The sequence below is a fragment of the Podarcis pityusensis genome, assembly GCF_964106645.2.
Source record: "Podarcis pityusensis genome assembly, chromosome: 13".
NCBI classification, from domain to species: domain Eukaryota; kingdom Metazoa; phylum Chordata; class Lepidosauria; order Squamata; family Lacertidae; genus Podarcis; species Podarcis pityusensis.
In genome coordinates, this window is record NC_138038.1 from 44,901,908 (window position 1) to 44,920,008 (window position 18,101).

Below are 18,101 nucleotides of genomic sequence, written 5' to 3' on the forward strand. Positions count from 1 at the left end.
ACACAGAAGTCATTGCCTCAGCAACGCTTGCAGCCAAGTGCTTTTTTAAAACATTACTAACCACCACGTTTGCATCTTAACTATCAAGCGTGGTTCTCACACGTTCTAACCCATGGGTAGGCATGGGTAAAACCTCAGCGCCTAGGACTTGCCGATCGTATGGTCGGCGGTTCGAATCCCCGCGGCGGGGTGAGCTCCCGTCGTTCGGTCCCAGCTCCTGCCCACCTTGCAGTTCGAAAGCACTTTTAAGTGCAAGTAGATAAATAGGGACCGCTTTATAGCGGGAAGGTAAACGGCGTTTCCGTGTGCTGCGCTGGTGCCGGCTCGCCAGAGCAGCTTCGTCACGCTGGCCACGTGACCCGGAAGTGTCTCCGGACAGCGCTGGCCCCCGGCCTCTTAAGCGAGATGGGCACGCAACCCCAGAGTCGGACACGACTGGCCCGTACGGGCAGGGGTACCTTTAACACCTTAAAAGGGGACACGATTCGAATCTGGCCTCAGAATACTGAAGGGTCAGCCTTTGCAGCTAAGAACTGTAACGTCACACATTCGCACAGCCCACATCCGAAGGCGTTCCCTCCCCACAAATAAACAAGAGGCAAGCCATCTAAAAACAATACGTCCTTTTTAATTGTTAAGTCAATAAAGAGGTATCAAAATTAAAAGAGGAGAATTACAGGGGATTTAACTGAACTACTAGGAGAGATTTCGGGGGTCTGGCTGGGGGGAGGAGAAAGAAAGGACAAATGCAACAGAAGACACGCCATGAACACACGGGGCTCTGGGAAGGAGGGAGGGAAGAGGGCAGTGAGGAGGCAGCCGACAAGGGGCTGGTGAGAGGCTCAATATCAGAAGAACGTCGGTGTTTGTTGAGGAGAGAGGAGAGGTGTGCTGGGCGCTTAGGAGTCGTCTTCGCCATTGGCGCTGTCTCTGTCGTCTTCGCCTTCTTCGGGCTCCTTGTCATCCCCCTCGATGGACTCCAGCTGAGAGAGAGAAGGGGACAGGCAGAGGGGCCGAGTTAGCAAACAGGGAGAGCCGCGCTCCTCACTCCTGGCTCTCTGCCGCCTCCAGCTTCGTACCTGGTCGTCTCCCCGGTCTTCATTGTCGTCATTGTCCAGCAGGTCCCCTTCCTCAGCGGAGTCATCCGCCCCAGTCTCAGACTCCATCTTGACATTGCTCTCTTCTTTCTTGGTTGAGCTGCTGCTTTGCTCCTCCTCAGACTTGTCATTCTTCAGTTCTAGGAAGGGAGGATATAGAGAGGAGGGGTCCAGCAGGGTATCGGAACCGCTTGCCTGCTCTCCTAAGCTCTCGGGGCTGCCGCCCCACGTGGAATTTTCCTACATCAAGACTTGTCAAGCCAACCACACGCCTCCGGCGAGCCGGAACCATCCCAGAGGCAGAAGAGCTTTTATAAGCTGGAAGGAGGTTGGTTCTTCCTAGTCAGGCCACCTATGCAAAGGCATGAAGGGGCCGGCAGCTCACGACATATCTGTGATCAAGCAGCTGCCATGGGTTCATTTGCAAGGCTGTTGTGGAGAACTATGGCTGTACACAAAGGGCTTTGGCAAGGTGGCTGCTCTCCCCACCGACAATATAGAGGAGGGGCTAGAGCGCTGCCCTCCTAGCTATGGAAAGCAGTTAAATTGAAGAGCAGCGAAGGAGCATCACAAGGTTGCTCTCCTGGAAACCCAAAACCAAAGCCCACCTAGAAAACCACCACGATTACACATGTCAGATATGCATCCCCAGACAGCCCGTTTCCCTCCCAAACAAGCTGCTCTCTTTATTGGGGAGGAAGGATAAAGCTGAAGAGATGCTTCAAGCCCAATTCCCACAACCTTCAGCCCCCCAAAAGTCCCAAGCCCATGAAGGGCTTCCAGGGTCTTCCCCCCGCCTCCCATCCACCTCCCAACCCTTTCATTCAACTGTTTACTTTGATCTTTCTCTATCTTCTCCAGGCTTTCCAGCAGGGAATCCACTTTCTGCTTAATCTGGGTCAGCTCCTTCTTAATGGTCTGCAGATCATCTCCTTTCACTGAAATAAAAAGGACATGAGCACACTGTTTATCGGAAGCACTGATACCCAAGGCTTAGCTTTTTTGAACATAGGCACTCAATGCCTATTCCAAATATATTCAGCATCTCAACAATAGATGCTGAAAGACAGCTAACACAGATATAAATCTGGAGATTAAGCGAAGCATTTATCCCAGGGAGAGGAGGTTTCCCCACTGTTCCTTCTTCTCAACCCACCATTAAAAAAGAGATAGGGAAATAAATAGTGCTGAAAAGCAAAGGAAGGTGCAACTGTTGTCAGGAGTTCTCAGATGCCCCTCTGAAACTAGGATAGAGAACAGTCTGGGGTAGTGAAACTTTCTCACTCTCTTTATGGGCAAGTCAGCAATTTACTCCAGGAATTGGAATTGGAAACCTGCAGCCCTAGGGATACACATGACCTTCAGCCCAAGCTCACAGCATGTGACCAGGACAGGCCTCTGGCAAGAGTGACCTCACCCTCTCCCAGCAGCTTGCCAGGCAAAGAGAGATAAAAGGGGGGCAAGAGGGTAACCCTTGCCCACTGCCAGCTTCAGCATCACCCACCACAGCATGCTGGCGCCCGTTTCAAATCAGGGAAGACTTTAAACATGTCAGATCTACTTTGCTAATTAGAAGTCTTCCAGCAAAATCCAAGCACAAAAACATAATTAGAATTACAAGAGGGGGGTGCACCTGAACCTAGGAATTGGGTAGTTTTGTACCACCAGGACTGAATTGAGCTTATGGCCTTTTCACACACGAAATCACCACCTATCTTTCTTAAATTCAGTAGCCTAATTCAGGGGCAAGAATCATTTCAGTTGCTGCCATTGTTAACCAAGTGAGAAGCAGAATCTGTTGCACAATACCCAGTAGATCCCGATCTACCTTCTGCACACCCCAGTTCCAAATGGAACTTCTGCCTTGCCAAGAGAACAGTTCTAGCCAATCCCCAAGGATTTTATGTAAGGCTACCGCAACATTTAACCACTCAGTGGCACTTTGTGTGACTTTTCTGAATCCCAGTTTAAGTCCTTGTGCAAGAGAAAGGGCCCCCACCCCACTCAAATCACCTGCGCCTAGCCAGAAAATTCAACACATACACTTTCCAGATTTGGAAGACGACCCCCGCTGCCCACTCTTCGAGTTGAATCCGCTCTTGCCCCTGCGGGAGGTGTTGCCAGAAACCCGTTGGCGTTTGGAGGGCACCACGGCCCGGGCAATGGGAGGCGGAGGCGGCACCCGCGCTTGGTAGCTGTACATCCTAGGGGCACAAGAGAAAACTGCCATCGTCAGAAGCCAGCACTCAACTCCCTATTGAAACTGCCTCTTCGTGCTTTACACCGCATGTGTGCATCCTCTGCCCTGGGCTTCTCAAAACTCAGTGTTTTGCTTGCGGGATCTAACCAACAGCACTCCCTTTAGAGTTCGCTCAGGAGAGCAGGCTCTACTTCCATAGCACTTGTAAGGCCTGTAGCACAAAGGGACCTTCCTCATCCACAGAATCCTGTTCTGTGAAGTCGCATGAGGATGACTCCTCTGTTCTGCATGCATCCCTCTATTCCCCAAAATAAAACCAAGTGACATCTTCCTTCGTGTAAGTTCAATCTGCTTCTTGCTCATGCACAAGCTCAATGGCTGTGGTTCCTCCCTTCTTGGCATTTGGAGACAAACTGCACCGGAGGTGTATGGAAGGGGCAATGGCTCACTGGTGGCTCCCAGGCTGTGCATGGGTAAGTGTCCCAGGAAAGCTCCCTCCCCACACCAACCCGAGAAGATCAGGCAGATCCTCTGGGCAAGAAGGTTAAGACAGCTCCTTGCAGCATAGAAAAAATAATATTATTATTTATACCCCGTCCATCTGGCAGCTGCTTTCTACCAACTCAAGAGTCCTGGCATTGGGACACCATGACTGGCAGCAGCTTCAGTGGCGGCTGGTGCCCAAGGGGACTGGCAGGAAGAAGGTAGGTGCAGCCACAGCCAGCTACAGGCACGGCCAACTAATTCATCCTCCTCCCTTCTGAGTTCTATAATGACAACAAAGAGATGGAGGAGAAGGAGAAGGAGGAGGAAGGTAGCAGAAAGAGCCAACCCGATTTGGTTCAAAGAGGATGGGTGGGGGCCAGTGGAGGTTGGTAGGACAGTATTTCATTTGCACCCATGAACCAGCCTCCATTGAGAGGCTCTTCAGGGCTGCTGACAAGGGACTTTTGCAGCCCTACACATGGGAAGCAGGGAGGTAATTGAGGAGCTTCTACCTGCTAACCTGGCACTCTACCACTGACCTACAACCCCTTGTGAAGACCCTTTCTTCCTCCCCAGACTCCTTTTGGCCAAAGAAAAAAATGCCTCCACTTTTCCCTCAAACACTGCCATCTCCATTAAAGTCATCCCTATGGCTTCTACTACGCATCCCCTCGTCTTCCTCACCGTTTAACAGCAGACGGTTCTTAAAAATATGACAAGCACCACAAGAACCCAGGATCTGGCTAAGTGCCTTGAGTGAAAACGGAAATTCATTCTCAGGTTGTTATACTCTATGCCAAAAAAAGGAACCTACACCTGGAATGTTTTGGAAGGAGGGAATTAAAAGGCCTGATCTATTTGATGCTGACAACAGAACAGTGTACAGGTGCTTTCCTATTTTACCAGAAGGAACGAAGCATGTACAATGCAGGAAACAGCATTCAGGTAAACCTACCTGTCGTAGTAGTCACGCTGGAAGTCATAGTCCAGGTCAAAAGATGACCTGAAAGACAAAGCACATGAAACATGGTCAGGTCTCAGGGAGACCACCAAGGAAAGGAATCCTGCTCAGAAGGGCTGAAAGGAACAGGAGATTCTTTCACTTCCCATTATCAGGAGTCCATTCCCAGTCTGGCATATCAAGGCTAAACACAGTTATTCACAGTGCAAGAGCAAAGGCAACCCTGCGTTTATCCAACAATCCCTCTGTCTGTCACCCACACTTCAAAGCCACCTGAGCTTTGCGCTGGGATCCAAGATAACAAATTGTGCCACCCGCAGGTATAAAAAAACCACTCTCCCACATGGCCTCTGACATTCACATGGAGTTGCTTGCACGCATGCACACGTACATATACACACGCCTCTACACACTCTGCTTCATTTCCTTGCAACCAGCTAGACAATTAAGACCTACGGAGACACTGCTCACTGCAGGGTACAAAGCCAGAGAAATAAAAAGAACGGAAATGTTAAAATAATGGAAAAAAAACATAAGGGTCCCGACCTGACTAGAGGGGACGGAGAAGGTGGTGCGGCTACTGACCCGTACATCTCTGTGGCCGATCTCTTCACCCCAGCTTTGCCCCGGTTCAACTTCGGCTCGGCAGCCAGGTTAATATCTGGAACAGAGACACACAGAGAGAGACATGCCAATTTTGAAAGCCAGCACCTCACAACTCTTGGAAACAAGTCGCGGCCTGCCATACATCTGGGCACTAATGTGTTGCCGAGCTCTCTCTGTTCTGGGATGGGACACATTGCCCTAAGGGATGGCATAGGATATGCTGCTAAAAGGTACAGATAACATAATGCCCAGTCGCAAGAGAGCCAGGAGGGTAGAATACAAGCTATGAGCCATTAGCTTCAAGCAGGAACACCAAAAAAAGGCATTGTGTTTGGCAAAAAAATGATACTGAATAGACATCTCATGTCGGCCAGGATCTTCAGCCAATTGCCAGTTGCAAACACAGACACTCAGCTTCTTACTGCTGGGTGGAAAAGTGCAACTCTTTCCCTTGCAGTAAATCTAAGCCACACAGTGACAGAACTAATATATTAAGCAGCACTTCCAAAGTAAGAGGGTTCGCTGCAGGATGGATGGGCTACACAGAACAGACAATTTTTTTCCGCACCACCTGGGGGAGGGGTGGCAGGAAAATGTTGTCTGGCAGAGGAAACACTGGAATGAAAGACAAGCAAGGCTGAGCAAGCTTGTAGATAGCTGCTCCACTCTGTCTCATGTGCAGAGTGAAAGTTTGTCCCAGTGACTAGGAAGGAAAGCTAGACTAAAATGGAAGCGCACCAATATGCCATTATGTGACTACTAAACAGCTTGAATGGGCAACTAAGATAATTAATATCTGTGGGCTACTAAGCTACTTGTACTGTTATTTACAGGGCTATGGGCAGCAGGGGAGAGAAGACAAAGCTGCTGGTTTCTCTGAAGATCAGGGATGTGGCTTTTCGATTGGAGGAATTTGGAATTGTGGCTTTCAAACAGAGCTGCATAAACACTCTTGTCTTGGGTCTTGCCTAATGAAACAATGAGCCAATTGCAATATTACAGGGATGCCGACTGCACAAGTTGTGTCTCCTTTCCCTATACTTAGGCAAACCGGTGAACTGCTTTGAAGGAACAATGCAATAAAAATGCTTTAGCTGCTCCGCTCAGAAGAGGATTGGTGCCAGGCTCCCTGCCCCAGCCCAGCATTGCCAAATACATATAAGCTAGTCTCAAAAGGGGAGACAAGGGTAGCCACAAGAAAGAGCTGGGTTGTGACATTCTGGACCCTAGTTCAAATCCCCACTGACTTGCCCAAGGACATCCACTCTCCTAGCTTCACACACCTGGATGCTGTGAGGAGCAGGAAGACCGTCATAAAGCTACACAAACACCACACATACAGAGGAAGAAATGAAAAACCAGACCTAAAGGCTAGCTCTACATGGTGATCAACATTCCTTATTTCCATAAAAGCCAATCAAGACTCCAAGCTGCCTTTCTGTTCCCTCACCAACCCAAAATGACCAACAGCCCTGGAAGGATCTCGGGAAAGAAAGGCAGATGAAGAAATAGAAATCAGGAACCTGCTCCTGCTCCATCCTGCGGAATGGATCATTAGAATTTGGGTATACAGGGGTACCTCGGGTTAAGTACTTAATTCGTTCCGGAAGTCCGTTCTTAACCTGAAACTGTTCTTAACCTGAAGCACACTTTAGCTAATGGGGTCTCCTGCTGCCGCCGCACCGCCAAAGCCTGATTTTTGCTCTTATCCTGAAGCAAAGTTCTTAACCTGAAGCACTATTTCTGGGTTAGCGGAGTGTGTAACCTGAAGCGTATGTAACCCGAGGTACCACTGTACTTGATTAAGGCTTCAAAAGGCGTTAACAGACAATTAGGAAAGACAGGCTTGTACCCCACCTTTCTGATGTTGCTCTGTGTGTTTACCATGTTTTGATGTTACTTGTAAGCTGCCTTAGAAGAAACTGTACCTTGAAAGGTGGAATAAAAATAAATACAATAAAATAAACATGGGCAACACTCTTCACTTCCACACAGCTCAATATCTAGCTGTAAATTCTGACTTCCTTGCTCTCCTCTTTATAGACTTGCCACCTCCACTCTGACATCTAGACTGCCTCCGAAACGGAGCCGAAAGTATGTGCTTGGTTTGCGTATGTAGTTGTTTGGCTCTGCTAGCAGAGAGTGGTGTGTTATGTCTGAGTGTGAAATGAGGCAATAAGGAAGCAAGAGAGGTGCTTGGAAAAGGAACTGGTCAGTGATTTCAGCCAGGCCTAAGGAAAGGGGTAAGCTAAAAACCACCACAAGGCGCTTACCTAGGACCTGGCCTGCGATCATCCTGCCATCTTCTCCTGCCACGGCAGCACGAGCGTTGCGCTCGTTCACGTACTGCACGAAGGCAAAGCCCTTGTGCACAGAGCAGCCCACGATCTTGCCGTACTTGGAGAAGATGGCCTCCACGTCCGACTTCTTCACCACTAGCGTGTTGAGATTGCCGATGAACACGCGGGAGTTCAGGGAGCGTGGGTCTGTCTTGTTGGTGACGTTGCTGGCCATGACTCAAGTATGCAGCAGAAACACAGGCTTGGTGCTGGAGGAGGAAGATTGTCAGAGAAGGGAAAGCAGTCACGTGGGATTTCAGCGTCTTGACACATGCGCGCACACACACAGCCAACAGAATACACACACACGCAGCCTGGCAGGAAGCGCTTCCCCCTTTGAACGAATAGCTACGATCCCCGAGGCATGCTGGAAAATCTCAGATCCATCCTGCAAGCTGTAAGGCACAGCAGTATTGCTAAGCAACTGCATTTTCCTTTTTTAAAAAAATGATTGCCACTAGGCAAAGACCATTTTTCGTAAGGCACTAAAGGAAGTGAGGTGGCTTTGCCACCAGCCTGCCACAGAACCACCCACATTCTCCCACAAGAGACACCTGTGCCCACGTCAAGCCCTGGCTGTGCATGATATTGTGTCTAAAGCTAGCAGTGGTATTCCAAGATGGGTGGGTATCTCTCATGTCAGCCTGGTCTCAGGAGAAACTCAACCGCTAGACTATGGGGCAAACTAAGGCCTGAGGGCCAGATCCGGCCCAATCGCCTTCTAAATCTGGCCTGTGGAGGGCCCGGGAATCGGCATGATTTTAAATGAGTAGAATGTGTGCTTTTATTTAAAATGCATCTCTGGGTTATTTGTGGGGCATAGGAATTTGTTCATTTTCCCCCCTTCAAAATATAGTCCAGTCCCCCACAAGGTCTGAGGCATAGTAGACTGGCCCCCTGCTGAAAAAGTTTGCTGACCCCTGCTCTGGATCCTTGTTTCAAGGACAAGCATATTGTGGGTAGAATCAATTTTACTCCCAGCCCTCAATTTTGCTTTTAACCAGCTTTCTAAGGAACACAACTACAGAAACCCCAGCTCCAGTTCAGATGAAACCAATACAAAAAGCTGTCACCAGCTAGCAGAATTTCTAGTAGTGAGACAACTCTCACACACAGTTTTCTCAACAAAACTTCTTTCAAAAGCAGTGAGTAGAATGCTATCTAACTTTGGGCCTCCATTTATAGATGCTTATGACAAAAGCACCAGGACCTTGCTGTGATCTTTAGATTCATTGATAAACATGGAAATGAGATTCTGGTTTGAGTTCCAGCCTCATTTCAACCACTTACATGGAGCAACAACATGGAGCCTGCTCATCTACACAAGTCTCTTGCGCACACCTAGTTAACATAGTTATACTTAGAGTATATTTTTAAAGCGACCGGTGGAAACTAAAATAAATCTGTATTGGAACTTCGTCTATGTACAAACTCAGAGTGGTCTTGTAATACATCTGAAAGTAGCCTGGGAAAGAAGTTTCAGCGTGGAGGAAGATTCAACGCTGCTCACCGCATTTTCTCACTCTCTCTCGCATGCATGCACACACACGTTCTCTCTTCTCTCCCCGCCCCCCCCAAGCTATTTACAGAAATCCAACAGGGCAAAGCCTTTTACTTTCCTGCTCTCACCTTGGCACATTTAGTTCTGTTGCATGTGATACTCGACAACCCAGACCTAAGCCATCAAGTGAACAGAGTGGGGGACTGATTGTTAAGTTTCGCTGCTGGAGGTCCATGTTCAGATTCTTTGTCCAGCAATGAAACTCCCAGAGGCTCGTGAACGCTCTCTGCCTATACTTGCTTCACAGGACTATTGCAAGAACAAGATGACAATGGAGAGCAACCTCTGGATAATGAGTAGAGTCGTGGGAAAAACCCCAAGACCCTTCAAAAGATTCAACACTTTCAGTTCCAGCTGGCAGTTTTGATTGAGATGGGCAGAGGAAAAGACTATTACATGATTTTTGTGATCAGAAACAAGGTAAATGTGTGTGTGTGGTCACAGCATACACTGCAGCCAAAGGCCAGCGAAACAGGATTAAGAGCAGGTGGTGTATATGGGACTGACAACATGCAGCAAAGCACAGGGACAGAAATTAGATTTATGGTGCTATCACCTTTCTGTGCGACCTCAAGGTGGGATGAGTGTTTCGTTAATCATCCTCTACCAAAAGCAATTCTAATGGCCAAATGTCAAGGGCGGTCAGAAGGCCCTCTCTGCAAGGCTCCAAGGAGACCCAGCTTTAAGCTCTGCAGGGTTTGATAAATCCACTTGCCTCCTCACTGTACGTGAGTGCTTCACCCCCAACTGATGACCATCCCTGCACTTCCATCACATCCTGTTTGCAGGCAAGTACCCCTCTTCACCACCACCACCACCCCGCCCAATGCTTCAGAGGAAGAAACAAGGTGTAGTCTTTTATTTTTCTGGTGAATTTTGTATTTTGTATACTGTATGCTTTTATCATCATAAGTCACTCTGAGACATTATTGTAGAAAGCAACAAATAAATGCAATAAATAACAACAAAAACAACATACTCTCTTTCTCATGCAAGTTGGGCTTTCGCAGCCCATGGCTCCCTCCTGCCCAAAACAGGGGAGAGGGATAAAGGAAGAAATGACACTATCTTTCTCTTTTCTGGAGGAATGAAGAGGCAATCTCTTTTCTTTCCAGTTCAATTCACGATGCAGGCAGCAAGGAGGTGCTGACACTTTCTTTCAGAAGTTGAACTCACCCGGGGGGGGGGGCAGGGACATCTCCTCCCCACCCCGAATCAGAAGAAAAGTGGTTTTGCTCCCTGGCGTTTCCACAGAAAGCATCAACTGTGTTTTTCAGTTGTCTCTTTAAAATTTCTATCTATCTATCATGGGATGGGGGGGGGGGTATTAGCCCTCCTTTATTCCCTTTCCTGCACAGATAAAAGGGTCACTTCCATCCGTTCCCATAGATGGTTCTCATACATCAAGCTGCAATTTTGCAGAAAATGCCAGGAGTCTCTCTCTGCTGATGCCTTCGGCAAAAACCCAACTGGGAGGAAAAAAACAAACGTTCTCTCTCTCTCTATTGCAAGTTAGGCTTTGGCAAATTGCAGCAAGCTAAGGAGGAGGAAAGGAATGACTAGGTTTTCTTCCACACGTTTTTTGGAAGATGCAGAGGGGTGCTGCTTTCTTCAAAAGCCCGGTCCACAAGCTCTCTGCACATTCTACAGCTCTCAGGGAAAGCAATGGGGAGCAAGCCATGGTGGTAGCAATGAATGGGATTAACTCACAAACCAAGCCAAAATATGCTGGCTGTCGATTCCACATCTGTCCATGAGTTACCATGCCTCAGCAAAGCCATATTATGACCACAAAACTTAGTTCTGAAGAGAGGTCCCATGACTTTAGCTGGCACCTAGCATGCACTTCTTCTGTTTGTCGCTGCCAGGAGCGTGATGTACCCAAGGCCTAAAGATTGGCTATTATTTCATTATTAACCAGAGCCTTTATCAGCCACCATCACTACCCTTAAAGATGTTCATGATGTAACTTTTCACAAAGCTATTGCCTGAACTTGCTTGTTTCATTCCCGCCCCTGTTGCCTTTCTCATGTCTAGCATAAGTCTGCTGGCAGAGACTTCTTTTAATCTCTGCAATGCATCAAGGTAACTTGGGTACTGTGACATACTCTAGTATTTTTATATATAACTCAACTGTTAAAAGAGATTGTTCCAATCTGTTAATTAGGGTCAAGTAACGGGCAAAAGATTCCAAGTATGTGCGCATGCACTGCAAAGTTTAACACCGAATTATACTCTGGGAGTGTAGTTTTGTTGCCACTTTTTAAAAATGAAAAAAAGAAAGAGTCCACCACACAAAACTGGCCAGTTCACCCCCTACCCACAAAGCCCAGCGCAACAAGATATACTGAGCTTGGTTGCTGAACTTGCTTTTGCTCCCCAAAACCAGACAACCCCTCTCCCCCACTTCTAACCCCTAAAGTGGCTGCATGTTCAGAAGGCAATGAAGACCTGAACTCACATCTACTAACAGAGTTTTGCTTGAAGTGCAGGTGTGTACTCTTTTTCAGCAAGGCCTTTAAGAGGGATGGCTGCTGAAGCCTGGAAGTAAGCCAACTCAGCCCCTTACCATCAGCCAAGATGGGTTTGTGTCTGCTCCATGCAAGGCTCCGCAGGTAACTGCCTCTGCCAATCCAGACTGGGCGTCCATGACGGCGTTTGTAAGGGAGGGACGGTGTGGAGGAAAAGATCAAGATGGGAACTGAAGGGTACGAGACAGGAAGGGGGGGGGCGGGATCTGACCAAGGGAAGGCTGTCACTGCTAGCGAGCGATCAGCACCACAGACACATTGCAGCAACAGTTGAAAAATTGCACAGAAATGAAATATTAAAAATTAAAAAAAATAAAAATAAAAAAGTGTAGGAACTTCCTGAGATGTTCAAACAAGTTCTGGAGAGAAATTGGGTTCCGTTCTTAGCAGCCAGGCAATCAGGGAGGGAGGGAAAAAAAGAGTTAAACGCGATCAATCCACTTTTTTAAAAAAAATGTGTTTTAAAAACCTTGTTGTGTTTTTCCCCCCCAAGGGGTTAAAAGCCCAGAGTCAGTTAGGACCACTCAGAAAAACTCCATTTTCATCCGGTTAAAAATCAGCAGTCATTTTTTTTAAATCACCACCATCAGCAACACATCATCATAGTCACAGTCACCACCATCATAGTAGCAATAATATCAATAAGTAACTAGCAACAACGATAAAAAGGAAATCAGTGGAAAGGCAGGAAAAAATTGGAAAAAAATTGAATAACTTACTGTAGCTGAAGATCAAAAAAATCTCGCTGTAAAAAAACAAAAATAAAAATAGCCCAGATTAGAAAAACCGGAGGTGTAAAAAGGTCAAAGTCAGTAACGATTTTTTTCCTCTCTCTCTCTCTTTCATTTTCTGTCCTTTTTTCCCCCCTCTCACCCTCTTGTTCCAGCCACGGTTACTGCAGAACCAGGCAGGGGAGAGCTCCCGGCAGGAAACAATCCAAGCCCTTTGAACACCATTTCTAAAAATGCCTGAGAGAGGTGAGCTCATGCGAGGCTAAAAGATTCCTCCTCTAACCCAGCTGCTGCAGGAAAAAAAAAAGTGATTTTTTCCCCAAAATTAACATCTTTCAATCCAGCTCTGGCTTCACTGCAAGGCCAACGCTGGGCCGCAAAGCCACCGTTTTGATAAAAAAACGGCTCATTCTAAGACATTGGGAGGGGTGTGCGTGCGGTGGGGTGGGTGGGTTTTTTTTAAATAAAAAAACAAAACACGAAGCTGAGCTCCAGTGAAGGAAGGGTTGGGGGTTTTCGCCTTGCTGCCCTGTGAAAGGAGAAGGGACAGGATGAGTCAGGGTACCCGAGAAACGTTGCCCACATCTCCCAGTTCCCCCCTCCCCAGCGCAGAGAATGCCAGTCCCACGTGGCTACCCCAAGCTCACAGCTGACGTCAAAAGGCACCAGGAAGCTTGTGGTAGGAGGTGAAGTACATTGAAGCTCATACACAGATACCCTGAAGCAAAGATGGAGGAGGAAGACTTCACAGAGATTCTGATGCATGCAACTGAAGGAGAAGCAACCTCTACAAACCTCATAAGCGTTAAGAGCATGAGGGCACTGCAGCCTAATGCTCTATGCATCACTCCCCAGAAGTGTAATACATGCACCCACCCACTGGTTTTTAACATCCTGTTCAAAACTGGAAGCCATCCTAGTCCTGGGTACCAATTTTGATAAGCCATTAATTAAATTCTAGCCCAACTGTTTTATCTGCCTTCCCACCCAGCATTTAAATGCCAGGAAAGTACTGCAGATAAACCACCCAGATTTACACTTTAAATAAATAATCCCCAGGTCTCTCAGAAGAGGAATTCATAGGCAGAACACTCCTTTTCTTTACTGTGCTATGTTACCCCTGGAAGGATATAGGGTATGTTTAGTGCAGTCAGCACAGGCAGGGAAAATAACAAAGGGAGAAGGGCAGGTCATTTTGGAATTACTTGGCAAAAGTGATAAGCAAAACAGGTACAAGGTTGTTGATGCCAAACACATTTTGATGCCAGCTTCAAGCAAACTGAAATGCTCTTTTGGACCAGATCTACTAACACTCTGGAGACAGGTGATGAGTATGTGGTGGTGCTAGGAAGAAAGACTTCCAGCCACGTTTCCTCAATGTTACTGGGGGAGGTCAATGCATGGTCCCTGGCAGAAGAACCCAGACGTTCTACCTTTCCACCCTTTGTACAAGTTCTCAACAAATGGAAGGAAGCATGTTAAGAGAGAAGAAGGCTAATGTATTCAGATTATTCTACTAAGCATGACCCAGCACGTGGAAGACTTGGATTCAAACTCCTGGTCTTGTGCAAATCCTGTGGCAACTCCTTACAGAACAGCTAGTTCAATCTTGCATGAACACTTGCAGGCTTCAGCTTTCAAAAAGTGACACCAAAAGCTCGTAGCCTTTAAGGTATCATGAGACTCATGCCTCCCTCCCACCCCGTTCCTGCTGCAAACTAATAAAACTAATTGAATGGAATTTTAAGTAAACTGGCTGTTAGTTCAGTGTTACAGGTGCTAATAAAGAGCTATGTGCTGCAAGCTAGCGAGCACCCAGGACCTGTCCAGTCAATGAATGGGTTTTGGCACACCAGGGATAACTGTTTTGCAATTTACACATCTGGACTGGTGTAAGTGCAATCACTGGTGCTGTTCATACAGAATGAATCCTGCCCTCACTATGTTCCCATTCCCCTTCTATGTGATTTACATATCTCTAGGCACCAAACGACAACAGCCCTCTTCTCTCAGACGTTTGGCTAATTAAACTGTCTAAAATGGGGGGGGGGGTGTTTTTGTTTGTTACTATGTTACACATTTCTGTGTTTTTATATTGTGAACTGTCCCTGTGAATCTTGAATGAAAGGTGTTATAGAAATGTAATAAATAAGAATAAGAATACTGTAAACCATCACTGTAAACCTAGCTTATGGCTAGGCATCAATACCAGACCCTCACTCCTGATCCTGTCTATCTCTGTCTTTCACAGGAACACCACGTCCTACCTCAAAGCAGGATGTTAGCTCTTCAACATGATGTTCACCAATATTAAGTGCTGTACAAATTACTTCTAAACTAACAACACAATTAGCAGCCACATGATTCTGAAGGATTCCAAGTGAAATGCAAGATCAGGCTTTTGTGGGCTTCCCCAGGAGCAGAGCAGTTAACCCTACTTAACCCTGTTCCAAAGCTGGGGTCTATATGAGCTGAACCCAATTCTCTTCCTTAACAATTAAACTTTTTAAAACGCAAGTCCAAATTCAAGACAGGCAGCATAGCTGTACTGAATCAATTGCAGCTGGCAAAGGCAATATACAAAAGTGTTTTTGACTCCCATTTGCTAAGCATGCAAAACAGACCCAATATAAATAGGCCACCCCAAATTATACAAAATTTAGAGCAATAATTGACAACAATCTATACCAGGCCAGGGAACTACTAATGATTTTTTTCCTTCAGAAAAAGCAGCAAGGAGTGGGGTGGCAGCTCTAAAGACGAACAAATCTAAAAATGAACCTTAGGTCCAGGTTATCTGAAAGACCATGCAAACATTCCTGGGTTCTGAGATCTTTGGGGCAGGCCCTTCTCTGGGTTACACTACCTTCACAAGCACATTTGGTGGGAATGCAGGAGAAGGCCTTCTGGATGGCTGTTCCCAAATTTTGGAACTCCTTAGAGAAGCTAGACTGGTTCCTTCCTAACTGTCCTTCTGCTGGCAGGTGGAGACTTGTTTTATTCCTAAAGCCTTTTGAGAACTGTTTTTAAAGAAAGGGCTTTGAGTAGTTCTGTGCTGCTTTTACTATCTGTATTTTAATACAGTAGATTTATTTTTATATTGTTTTAATTCTCTGTTTAATAACTTTTAAACTTCTGTGTTTTATCCATGTTGTTTTAATTTCTGTAAAGCCCCTTGAGTCCTGGTTCTGTGAGAAAGGCAAGATAATATAGCAATCTTGCTGCAATCCTATATACGCTTCCTTGGGAACTAGCCACATTAAGCTCAGTAATATGTACTTCCAAGAAAATCTAAGATTCCACAGCCTATTGATGTGCCACAAGGCATTCTGCTTTTGCAGCAACTGATTATTTATTTAAAGAATGCATACCCTGCTTCTCACTGTATTCCTCAATGTGACAAACATGATCCCTCTGGAACTTTTATTTTTTTTAACAACTAAAGTTCAGTATGTTCCCACCTTAAGCGCAATTAAATATTACAAATTAATTGCATGCATGCCAGTTTAATAGCGCCTTTTGTGTTGTCTTTTCCCAGTGCGAAAAAGCTTTTAATCTCCCGGGCTTGCTTTGCAGGTTCTGGGAGGCTCTTGGGACGGCCCAGCAACAAGATCTCAAAAGAGCCTCCCGGAGCCTGGTAAGCAAGGTGGAGAATTTAAAAACTCTCTGCCTTGCTTGGTAGGCAAGGATGGTCACATGAGGGCAGTTCTAAGGAGGCAGTTCAGATATGTGTTTTTTCTTATACATACCATCCCCAGAACACAGCCCCGGTGCAAGATGCTAGCATACTGTAGTTAAGCAACAGTCTGTATGACTTCTAATTTTTGCAGGGTCTTGCAGGCTGAATGGCACAAAGGCTAAGGAGGACCAGGAGACCTGAGCATGTAAGAACAGCTTTACTCCAGTTGTCACTAGAGAGCTTCCAAGCTCAATTCAATATGCTGATGCTAACCTGTAAAGCTCTCAATATTTGTGGCCAGCTTCTCTAAAGGACCACCCTTAGCTCTTATGATTCTCAGTGTCTGTAAAAAAACAACAACAAAGGCCCTTCTGGCATGCCCACAAGGGGAACACAGAAAAAACAGCCTTTAACAATATCAGATTGCATGCCCATCTTGCTCAGTATTGCCCGTTCTGACTGGCAGCACCTCTCCCAAGGTTACAGGAACCTGACTTTATGATACCAGGGACTAAGCCTGTGACCTTACTGCCCTTCCCATAGCTATTAGGCTGGTGGGCTCAAGTGTGGTGGCACCATGGCTCTGAAACTCCCTCCCTGCAGAGCTAACAAAGCCTTCAAGCGTGCCTCAAAAACTCGATTTGTTGCAACCTGCTACACTTTTCCCAGTTGTTTTTATGTCACTCATTCCTGAGACTTGTTGGTTGCTCAGAATTCATTATTATTATTATTATTATTATTATACAACCCAAATGCATTTCAAGTGGATCTCCTCCAGTTGTGCACTGCCTTGTGAGGGCTAAGAGGCAGGATATAACATATATATATATATATATATATATATATATATACACACACACACACACACATATATGGCGCACCCCCGCAACTCTTCAGCCATGTTTATTCATGAAGCAGCCCCACTGAGCTCAGAAAAGCGTGGTCAGGAGCGCAGCCTACATTAGACCACTAATCCGGATTAGGCCAGGAGAGAGGGCGGGCGGGCGGGCGCCATGCCTTCTGCACGGGAAAGGAACACGCGGGCAGAAATGTCACTTCCTGACCAAAGCCAATAGCCTCACGTGGGTCGTTTTTTGTCCCACCGCCACCTAACTCTTTCGGGGGGGGGGAATGAGGATTATTTCCTCCTCCTCCCCCGCCCAAGTACAATGGTCTCTTCCAGAGGCAACACATATGAATTAGCTCGGAATGTACCATTTGGAGTAAGCGGGGGGGGGGGAGGAGGGAGAATCTCTCGGATCTTCCCATTTCCCTGCGAAGGCCGGGAAGGGAGATACCAAAGTGGCGGGGGAAGAAAACAAGAGAGAAAGGGCGGTACCATCATTAACTCCCCCCCCCCGCGGCCGAAGCGCGAAAAAGGAAAGAAGCGTCGCCGCTCCTTCCTTGGCCACCTGAGGCGTTAATATCCAGGCAACGAACTCACCAGGAGGCCCCAGCTCCGGAACGGCGTCGTTTTCCTTATCTATAGGGCTTTTTATTTTCCTCCTTCTTCTTTCACATATACCTTCGCCTCATCCACGCTCCGGACTCTTCACAAAATGGCGCCCCCGCCGCCCTCTGCCTCTGCGCCGCGCAGCCGGGACGTAGCGCGGCCCCTTTTCATGCTACACCATCTGTCATTGGAAGGGGGCTTTATATATGGACGTCGTTCATTGGCTAGCATTCGCTCTCAATCAAATGGGGACCAATAAGCGCCCGCTGAGGTTGTGAAGGTGAGGACGAAGCAATAATAGGGAGAGGGAGAGATTTGCGACGTGAAAGGCGGGACTCGAAACGCGATAGGCTAGCAGGGGTGTCGCTCTGTGTCCCGGTTGTTTGCTTTGTGATTTGACAACTGGGCTGTCAGTCCAACCTTCCCTCGCAGTGATTTCTGCTGTTCATTAATTTCC

At 47.0% G+C, this 18,101-nt stretch overlaps 1 protein-coding gene across 5 annotated transcripts; it reads right to left on the reverse strand.

Annotated features, from left to right (window-relative positions):
- Positions 1 to 608: 608 nt before the first annotated feature.
- On the reverse strand, positions 609 to 17,794 carry HNRNPC (heterogeneous nuclear ribonucleoprotein C). Of its 5 annotated transcripts, none has more exons than XM_080977828.1 (9): positions 17,636 to 17,777; positions 12,501 to 12,526; positions 7,624 to 7,898; positions 5,330 to 5,405; positions 4,739 to 4,786; positions 3,141 to 3,301; positions 1,934 to 2,035; positions 1,080 to 1,237; positions 609 to 983 (listed from the first exon to the last, which is right to left on the reverse strand). In XM_080977828.1, exons 3-9 carry the CDS (start codon positions 7,862 to 7,864, stop codon positions 900 to 902), a joined length of 870 nt encoding a protein of 289 aa, XP_080833954.1. In that variant the 5' UTR covers positions 7,865 to 7,898; positions 12,501 to 12,526; positions 17,636 to 17,777; the 3' UTR covers positions 609 to 899. The 5 variants fall into 5 exon arrangements, with proteins under 5 accessions (XP_080833954.1, XP_080833953.1, XP_080833951.1 ...); XM_080977827.1 differs by having other exon boundaries at positions 5,291 to 5,405; XM_080977825.1 differs by having other exon boundaries at positions 609 to 1,237; positions 5,291 to 5,405; positions 17,717 to 17,794.
- Positions 17,795 to 18,101: the final 307 nt, after the last annotated feature.

Coding starts and splice junctions, on each gene's coding strand:
- HNRNPC (XM_080977825.1), bottom strand. CDS start 7,864: ATGGCCAGCAACGTCACCAACAAGACAGACCCACGCTCCCTGAACTCC. Junction 5,406..7,623: donor GATCGCAGGCCAGGTCCTAG/GTAAGCGCCTTG, acceptor TCTCTGTTCCAG/ATATTAACCTGGCTGCCGAG. Junction 2,036..3,140: donor GTCTTCCAAATCTGGAAAGT/GTATGTGTTGAA, acceptor TTTTTATTTCAG/TGAAAGGAGATGATCTGCAG.